Source organism: Condylura cristata, unplaced genomic scaffold (assembly GCF_000260355.1).
Source record: "Condylura cristata isolate star-nosed mole 26May11 unplaced genomic scaffold, ConCri1.0 scaffold00030, whole genome shotgun sequence".
NCBI lineage: Eukaryota > Metazoa > Chordata > Mammalia > Eulipotyphla > Talpidae > Condylura > Condylura cristata.
Genome location: NW_004567131.1, coordinates 2,811,197 through 2,820,916, shown reverse-complemented (window position 1 = coordinate 2,820,916; position 9,720 = coordinate 2,811,197). Strand labels below are relative to the sequence as shown.

Genomic DNA, 9,720 nt, shown 5'->3' with positions numbered 1-9,720 from the left:
AGGCAGATTGATGAAGTACACTGCTGAGGGGAGCAGCAGGCGAGACAGGAGAGGTCTGCCACACCATGTGGGTTACCTCTGGGGTGGGGATTGAACTCACACTGAAGCCCCTGTGACTTGCTTGCAATGCTGCATCCTAACCCATTGAGCCACCAGGGAGGGCTTTTTTCCCTCCTATTTACATTCTATATAAATGTTTGTATACCAACATACATATTCACATATCATGTTCTTGTGAGCTTGCATAGGCAGACACAGACATACACACACACACCATGTTCATGCACATAGATGGTGCTGTTGAAAATGTGCTTCCTGTTGGACTTTTAATTTTAAGCCAGACTTAGCCTAGGTTGTTGAGGATGTTGTTGGCTTCTTGGATATCCCCTGCTTTTTGAAACTTTGTGCTCTGCCATTTCCCTTTTATAAAACACTGACATTAGTCCCTGTTTTTGCAAACAAAATAAATATCAAGAGAATTTTCTGTTTTACAGCTAAACACAAAAAATAAATATGAAAGCATTCATCATTGGTTTTGCAGCAGCCAGTATATAAGCAGCAAGAGAGACCCCACTAGGATCTTTCCCTGGGACCTGCTTTCTATAGGCTGTGTGTTTCGTGTCATCCCTGTTTTTATTGTATGAGTGATATCCTACATTTGGTGTGTTATTCACATCTGGGAACACTCAACTTTTGGTAATTGAGTGGAATGTTGATTGCTTCTTGGTTTTAGGAATGCTTCCTTTTGGATAGTAAGGGAAACTGACTATGTATCGTTGTATGTTTTATAGTGGAAGATAACAAGTTAAAAGAAAGACATTGTACACTAACAGTGCTTTAAAAATGAAGACATCTGTGGAACTAGTTAGGATGACTTTGTAATGGGTTTTCTGTTGAAAGGTTAATGGCCCAAAGTATTTATGTGTCTAAATAATGCTTGGGGGAGTTTGATGGAAGGTAGGGGACTTCTCTAGGATGTTAAGAAGAAACTATGCTCCTTTTACCTCAACTTACAGAAGTCCTGATTCAATATGTTCTGTGAGCATAGCATGGGCATATATGCCAGAATATCAGTTTTCCTTCTCATGCAGTGACCTCACCTCCATAAAACACCAGGCCACCATGTGCACCATACACTCACTTTCCCCACTTTTGCCCTCTATTTGGTGCCTCCTGATCATGCTCCTTCTGCTTTGTTCTCCACAGGCTGATCACTTTGAAATATATGATCAGGTTATGCCTCTCCTCTGTTAAATGTCCCTCTGAGTCTTCCTATTCTATCTAGCACAAGGGTCAAACCTCGATGCTGCCTATGTGCATGGTAGTGTCTAGCTCCATCTTATCTCCTGTCCATCACCAGGCACTTCTGAGCCTCTCCTCCAACAGGCCGTGTTCTCAGATTCTTTTTAGAAATGTCTTCTGTGACCTCTGTGAGTCCCAGTCATCTGCCAGGTCTCAACCAAATCTTACTCAGTTGACCAATGCCAGGGGCCCTGTCATATGAATCTGACTATGAATGGTGACCTTCAACACCTCATCAGTATTTCTCTGTGATTACTCGATTACTTGTCTGTACCTCCAAAGATGGAAAAACCCAAAAGGCATGACCCCCATGTTTGTGGTTGACCTCCTTTGGGTCCTATTTGAGGCAGACACCAAAAAGTAATGAAACATGCAGGAAATTGATTGAGGGTAATGGCCGTGAAGGGTGAAGGAGTGAGATCAGGGTAGGCAGAAGAGGTGGGACAGGACAGAGGTCTCAAGCTACTGCTTAGACCTAAGTTTTGACTAGGCTGGTGGGGAGTTCTTGAGCTTATGTTTGCTTGTTAGAGTCTTTTGTCCCATGGAAAGTGCTTGCACTGCAATTCTCCCTAATCACATGAAGTGGTTTTGGGGATGGCACATAAATTAAGGAGTGCTTTGGAGACATGGACTCTTCTGTATAGCTGAAGAGTAAAGATCTGTCAGGTAAATCAACTGGGTTAACCTGGTTACTTCATTAGTTTAATTTCAAACAGAATTCTCCTTCTGTGACTGAAGTAGTACATGTACACTGTACATACCCTTCTGTGACAATTTCTGCCTCATGACTTACCTCCAAATTGTCATGAGACAATTTCTGTCTCATGACTTACCTCATTTGAATAATTTGGGAGCAGGGATGGTGCTGTCTGCCTCCCCAAACAGTATTTTGTGTTCAGTAAGGAATTGTTTCATTGTAGTGCATTACACAATTAAAATGGAAATGCATCAAAGGTTGATTTATTCTGAACCAGCTCTTACCTTGCTCACTAGATGTTTCTTATGATGACCTGAAGGAATTTCCGAATGCTCCAGTGCACTCTGAGATACCCGAGATGGATGTTGTGTTTTGCACTTACTGCATATTACTGAATTTGGATGATTTAAAAACAAGCTAATCTAAAGGAACTTTTTTTGTGATTTTAAATCTTTGGTTAACCTGAACATTTTATACAAGTCTTGTTCCTAACCATGACAAATAGGATTAAAATTCCTGGGAGGAAAAGAATATATTCACTTTTGATTCACCTCTACATTTATACCCAAGTCATGTTTTGTAAAATCTTCATGTTCGTGTTCTTCTCTGACTATTCTGTTTGCTCTTAGCAGTCATCTCCAAGCTCTTGTGTATCCCCTTTCTGAGGCACACAAGTTTTACCCATAAGGTCTTACAAATATTGGGGTATAGGGTAGTCAGGTGACTTGCCTAAGCCCAAATGAACATGTGTAGGCTTTAAGTTTGAGTTTTGGAAGTTTAGCATCTTCCAAGTAAATTCATTGAGTATCCTGCTTTCTTAAACTGTGCTTGCTTTATCTAAGTTCTTGTCATGCTGCTTTACTTCTAGCCCATTTTCTCTAACCAAAAGAAATAGGAAGAGGATTTTTGCTTGTTTTTACACAAGTGAAAATAGTATTTTTTTGGCGTTAATATATGTTAGTGTATTTTAGGTTTGATGTGTTGATTTGGTATGTTTTTTTTTGGGTCTGGAAATGCTCAAAAATTTCTATATAAATAACAAATGGTAATTGCTTCTTGGCTTTACATCATTTCAGTTTACAAAAGATTTTGTGAGAATCCTCTATTTTCAGACTATGGGGAATCCTGTGTGTGGCCAATATGTATTAGAATTCCTTCTCACTCTACTTGAATTTGGGGGATTATAAAGACATCAGGAAGCCTCTGCATCACATAAATTGGCAACACTATGTACACAAAAGGCAGTAAATACCAGTACTGTTGTAGGCATTAATAAATTGGGACAGGGCAGTGATAGGGATCCTTGGTAAAGCCCATGAACTGAGTGATCAGGGTGAAGGAGCTGATGGACAAAGGAGCTGAGACCCCCAAGAATTGGGAGGATTTGGATGGATGAAGGTAGAGCATTAGAGTCAGGGCCAAGAGGATCTTGCCAATCTGGCTGGTGAACAATGACTCCCCCAAATTTTCTCCTTAAGTTAGGTAAGCAGATGTCTCCTGGCATCTTATTCCAGTGTACACAGAAACCCGTTGACATCCGGTTCTATTCCAAATTACTTTTACTTCCCTTTAATCTCAGAGCTCACTGGGCAGGATGGGGTGGAGGTGAGTATTCTGCAGAACCGGGCTGTGCATGATGGCGAGAACACAGATACCTGTGCTCTCCTCCTTAGGATCGATTATGGAGTACAAGGTGGTGGGAGATGGAGAAGCCTGAGTGAAGCTTCCTTTTCCTCCTGAGCCTTTCTGTGGCTAGATGGGCTTTACACAGAAGAGCAGGCACCACTGATTTTCCTCGCCAACTTGAAAAGCTTGCTTATTCTCACTTCCTGCCTTCCATTGCATGGCCACTCTGGACTTCCTGCCTGCTCAAAGTGCCATTCTCCAAGCTGAAAGCAGTTAAGTATCAGGAAGAAGTCCTCCTCTCAAATCTGAGAGCCTCAGAACACTTCCCTAACTGCAGGGTGTATGTCATGGCAGGGCTGGGCTGAGAGGGCAGCGTGCGGGTTTCAGAAGAGGTCTGCCACGCCATGTGGTCACCTCCTGGGCAGGCGGGAATCGAACTCATGCGGAAGTGGCCTTAGCTTCTCAGTGCTGTGCTTTAACCTGCTGCGCCACCAGGGAGGGCCAGGGCTGGGTTTTTGAACAAACCTCAGAGTAGGGTTTCAGCTAGGATATGTAAGTGACAAATGATTTCTGGTCTGAAGAGACATCATAAACTTCCTCAAAAAAAAAATATATATATATATAGGAAAAAAAAGTGAAAAGGGAAACCTTGGTAGTGAAGAACTGGAGGTCTTCCTAGTATGTCAGAGCAGCCACTGTGTAATCCTTGTGGCTCATTCTGAAGTGCCCTCTGGATCCCACACTGTCAGCTCCTAGTTAGAATTCTTAACTGGGGTTTGTGTGTGACAGGATGTAGGATGTATGTGTGCTTAAATGGATGCAGAACGGGGCCATCGTGGGCCCAACGGCTCCCTCTCACCTCCACCTTTGAGAAACACTTTTCTCACGTCTGCTCATCTTGACTGGTTGCTTGTACAAGATGGTGGATTAGTGGTATCTAGATCAGCAGACCCTTGGAGAGACCCCCAACGGGATTCTCTCAGGTTCACATCAGGGAACTTCTTTGTGCAGCTCCTGGAGCCTGACTTGGGGGGATTTCAAAACCCTGGGGTTGAGTGGCTTTGGAAAAAGTTACTCATGCTGTAGTGCTCTCAGGCATTTGAAAAGGATGGAAATTTCAGATGGTTCTTTCCCACTCAGCATTGCTCTTTTAGAAGGGTTATGCGGGTGACTGGAACTTGGATAAAAGCAGTTAAAAGTATGTAAGCCAAAAGACAATATAGATTTCACAGGACTCCTTTTTCAAGATAGGAAATTGCTGAGTTGTTTTCCTTTGGTAATTGAAGCCAGAATTTAATGTTCTCTTTATTTCCTTTTGGATTTGTTGTTCTTTAAAAATTATTTTGCCAGTTTTATAGGACATAATGGCAATCTGTCCTTCTTCTGCTGTCCTCTATCCCCACTTCCCACAGCTCTGTGCTGTTGACTGTTCTGTGTACAATACCCGTATACAGAGAATACCCTCAGATAGTGAAATCCCTGAAGGATGGGATAGGATGTCCTTTGACCTAGAGAACATAGTGACCCAATTGGCTTATTCAAATTAAAAAATATTTAAATTGTGATAAAACACACATGCACACTTGCATACACACACACACTTTACCCTCTCAACCATTCTTAAGTGTACAATTCAGTGACATTAAGTTCATTCACCTTGTTGTGCAAGCAGCACCACCATCCATCTACAGAATTTTCTCTTCTGAATTGAAACTCAGTTCCCATTAACACTATTTGTCCCTGCACAACCCCTGCCCACCTCCTGCCATTGGCTACCCAGTCATTCTGTGTACTTTATATGAGTGGATTAAAATTTGTGCTTTTGTGACTGAGTTAATGCCCTCATGGCTTATCTACATTATAACATGTCATAATTTCCTTCTTTTTTTACAACTGAATAATATTCCATTGTATGTATATGCCACATCCATCTCATCTGTCAGTAGACACTTGGGTTGTCTCCTTTCTTTGGCTGTTCAGTAATGCTGCTGTGATGATGGATATTCAGATATCTTGTTGAGACCCTGCTTTCAATTCTTTTGGGTAAATCTTGAGAGATGGAATTGCTATACCATGTTGTGTATAGAACAGGCAGATTGACGAAGCACACTGCTGAGGGGAGCAGTGGGTGGGTCAGGAGAGGTCTACCACGCCATGTGGTCACCTCTGGGGCAGGCGGGAATCGAACTCATGCGGAAGTGGCTTTAGCTTCTCAGTGCTGTGCTTTAACCCCTGCGCCACCAGGGAGGGCCAGTAGTTCTAATTTAAGGGTTAATCAATAACACTTATTACAGAAGCGGGAATTAATTTAAGACAGGAGCCTAGAGTAGACTCAGATGTCAGTGGGCTTCTACATACACTGGAATAAGGTACCAGGAAACACCTGCTTACCTAACTTAAGGAAAAAACTGGGGAAGTCAATGTTAACCAGTCAGATCAGCAAGAATCCTATCAGTCCTGACTGATGTTCTATCTTCTACCTTCATCCATCCAGAGTCTTCCCATTCTTGGGTACCCAGTCCCTTCCCCATCAACTCCTCTGCCCTAAGCAAGCAGCTCGTGGGGCTTTCCCAAGGATCCACATCACTCTTTTGCCCCATTATCAACATCTGGGACTGGTAGTTGCTCTTTTTGAGAGCCATCTATTTTCAGTAGCCTTTTGCACTCCCACCTACCATGTGTGCTGATTCCATTTTTTGTACATCCTCATCAATCCTGTTGTTTTCTGTAATAGCCATTGTGATAGCTACTCTATTTGGGCCTATTCATGATTCTTTCTCTTTATTTTCTGCACATTTCATTATGCCCTTTTCTGCTGACTCCAACTTTCCATGGCCTTTGCTGTTAAAAAAAAAAAAAAGAAAAAGAAAAAATTCTTTCTTCTAACTTCTTGCCATTTCAAGTTATGCTAACAGCTACCCTTGGGTAGAGAAAGTGCATGTGCTGTAGAATTGATGTAGGCCTCTGCTCAAACTGAAATTTTGGGAAACTGTGATCTAGGAGTTCTAGGTCATACTCAAGTCTTCTGGGCATGATTTTATTATTTATAAGCTGAAAATAGTATCAGGCTCCTAGCATTGTGTTACATGCTCCTCCCTGCCTTTGCCTTGACTTCTCTCAGCTCCTCATAATCTTTATTTCCATCCCTCCCTTCACTGCACACTGTCAAGATCTCAGATTCTATGCTCTTAACTGCTCTATTATCCTACCTCTTTGAAGCATCAGCATTTTACATTGGGACCCCGCTTCCTGGGGTCCCAGGTGTTGGTATGCCCAGTGGATGGCAGAACATGTCTTGTTCCCGGGTGCTCGCATTCTGGAACAGGTAGGTAGCCTGTGCTCCTTTCCCCGGTGCTTTTTATGACACCTATTTCAGAGAATGGTGTGTGCCATGATGGCAACTGTTGGGTCCTTTATACCCGGTGATTTCTATTGACCTCAGCAAAGATCCTGGCACCATCTGTATTCTAGAAGACATAGCAAGGTGTGCAAGCCTGCAGTGAGCCTTTGTTCTGCTTTGCTCCTCAGGCTGCAATACCTATAGATGTGTTTAATACTGTCAGTCTTATTTCTATGTCATCAGAGTCCAGAGAGTTTATATTGGTCATTTGACAACTCATGGGGTTTTTGGAAAGTCAAATTCTCTGAGTTTCAGTTTCCTTAACTCTAAAAGGAAAATCGTAATTCCTCTTCTGTTGTGTCACATGATTTTGTCAGGGAACAAATGAAATTAATGTAGATGAAGATGCATTATGATTAACATAGTGCTATGCAGTGTGCAAATACTAACCAATACGTACTATGAGTCTCAGCTGCCGTCCTAAGCTATCTATATCTAACAACTCATTTAATTTAATGCTTATAACAACCACCCAATCACAGGTACTGTTAATATTCCCTTTTTGCTGATAAGGAAACTCAAGCACAGAAAGGTTAGGTAACTTGTGGAAAGTCACTCAGCCAGCAGACAACCATTTCAACCAGCCAAGATCTCAGATCTGTGCTCTCAACTGCTACACTGTCCTGTCTTTTTGAAGTGTCAGCATTTTTCATTGTTTCTATTCCTCTTGCATGGCTGGCGGTGGGGACTGGAGGGGAGAAGAACACAGCCTCCGAGTTGGAGAATTCATAAAGCAGGCCCCCCTGTAGTCTACTGCGTGGGATGAATTGATGGACAGAAATTGTGTCACAGTCATGCAGGGACATCAATAGCTCAGATAATGAAAACTGACTTATTGTTCAATGAGTAGCAAGAATAAGTGATTTGATCTCATTTCGAGGAGTGCTGTGGCATTCTGGTTTCAAGTCATTTGCTTTCTCTGGGCTCATTCTGTGAAGAAAATGCTGATGCGCCTAAAAGACCAACAGGAATGATGGCTGGATTCAGGAAGGGCTGCTGAGGTTGTGTGTCCTGTCTGCATGCCGACTGTTTGGCAAAACTCACAACAATGCCAGCCGCTCTGCCAAACAGGGGTGCCGAGATGCTGTGTTGTTTCTGTATGATCAAAGCAAACACTTCCCAAGGATCATCAGAAATTTTCATAGGGAGTTGACCCTGTGTTCACTGAGCCAGAATCTCTCCTGGACAAGTGCACCAGGGATGTTCTGCAAATGCAGTTCCAGTTGACTCAGTGAGAACTGTGTATTTATGGCACCATTTTCTCTTTTTTCCCCAGACAACCAGGATTGCATACCACCTGCAGCATCTTTTCGGAGGAGGAGACTGCCACGGAGGCCGGGCTACATGAGAAGCACAGCTGGGCCCCAGATCAGGTTCCTCTCCTCAGCAGTGGGCACTCCATTCTGGGTCCAGGGAGGGGTTTGTAGTGAGGAGTCCAGGGCTGCAGGCTGTGGCCTTGACTCTAGAAGCCAGTGGCAAAGTCCCTCTGTTGGGAACCCTGTCCCCAAGGGCACAACAGCCTCCATCCTGACCTCTGGGGGCCACCTCCGCCTGGCCCTGAGCCCTGTGAGAGGAGCCACGGGACTCTTTGGGATTCAGCTTCGAGCTGCCACCAAACTTCCCAATAGGCTAACCAGGTCATGTGGCCCTGGGGACATTGGCTGTCAGAGGGAGCTTCCATCCATGGAGGATGCTGAGCCCCGAGACCTGGGCTGTGATGCAGCCTGCAGCGAAGGAGCAAGGGATACCTTGACAAAAGGCTCTCTGACCTCAGAGGAGGTGAGTAGCAATAGCTGCAGCCTTGGAAGTGACCTCAAGGCCCCCTCAGCTCCGGAGGGCTGTCAGGATGCCTTCACCTCCAACTTTAGCTTCATCCGGCTCTCACTTCACTCTGCTGGGGAACGTGGAGAAGCAGAAGGCTGCCCACCATCCAGAGAAGCTGAAGCCCCTTGTCAGAGTCTAGAGGAGATGGCAACCAAGGCTGCTAGCTTGGAAAGGCCTCATGGGGACCCTCGACTTTTCTCTCCGTCCTTCAGTCTCAACTCAGCTCAGGGCCCAGAACACTGTGTGCAGGCCGCAGGGGGCAGTCCCAGTTTGGCTTGTGAGAAACTTGCTTTATTGGCTGCTGACACTGCCTCTTCCTGCTCCCCGGATCCCTCCTGGCTCCAGGGTAACATCTCGGGGGATGCCCACCCCTTGGACCTACTTTTCAGGAAATGTGAGTCTGTGCTACTGGACTGCCTGCTGAGCCACCGGAGGCAGCTGGAGGTTGGTGTCTGCGCAACCTTTGGGGCCCCTAGATTGTCATAAGCCCAGATTAGCTCTGGGCAAAGGGCAGGAAATGAGTGGTTCTGGGTAGACCAACTTCCTCCCTAGAAACTGCAGCAGCTCCTTTTGTGGCCGACTGTACAGAGATGTTGCTGCCCTCTGTCTCTTGTTTCACTTTGAACAATCTGTTCTCATTAGATGCCCGCGTTTGCTCAGGCTGCAGGCTCCTGCACCGTTGCTGGCCGGGGGGATGCATGTGCAGGTTAGCTCAGCCCCGCTCTGCTTTGTAGCAGGAAACTGGGGCAGGGATGGAGGGAGGTGAACTGGCCAAAGTTCAGAAGGGAACAGGTGATATGAAGATGTTGACTCCCACATATTGGGGCTGATCTTGAGCATCACACAAACTTCTTGGCCCTTAGTCTCCTTA

At 44.7% G+C, this 9,720-nt stretch overlaps 1 protein-coding gene across 1 annotated transcript in view; it reads left to right on the top strand.

The window, feature by feature from the left end:
• Window positions 1-9,720, top strand: part of DISC1 (disrupted in schizophrenia 1) — a 304,163-nt gene that overhangs the window by 40,670 nt on the left and 253,773 nt on the right. The window contains exon 2 of the mRNA XM_012731422.1: window positions 8,302-9,293. Coding sequence (XP_012586876.1) covers window positions 8,302-9,293 — 992 coding nt within the window. The remainder of the gene's footprint in view (window positions 1-8,301; window positions 9,294-9,720) is intronic.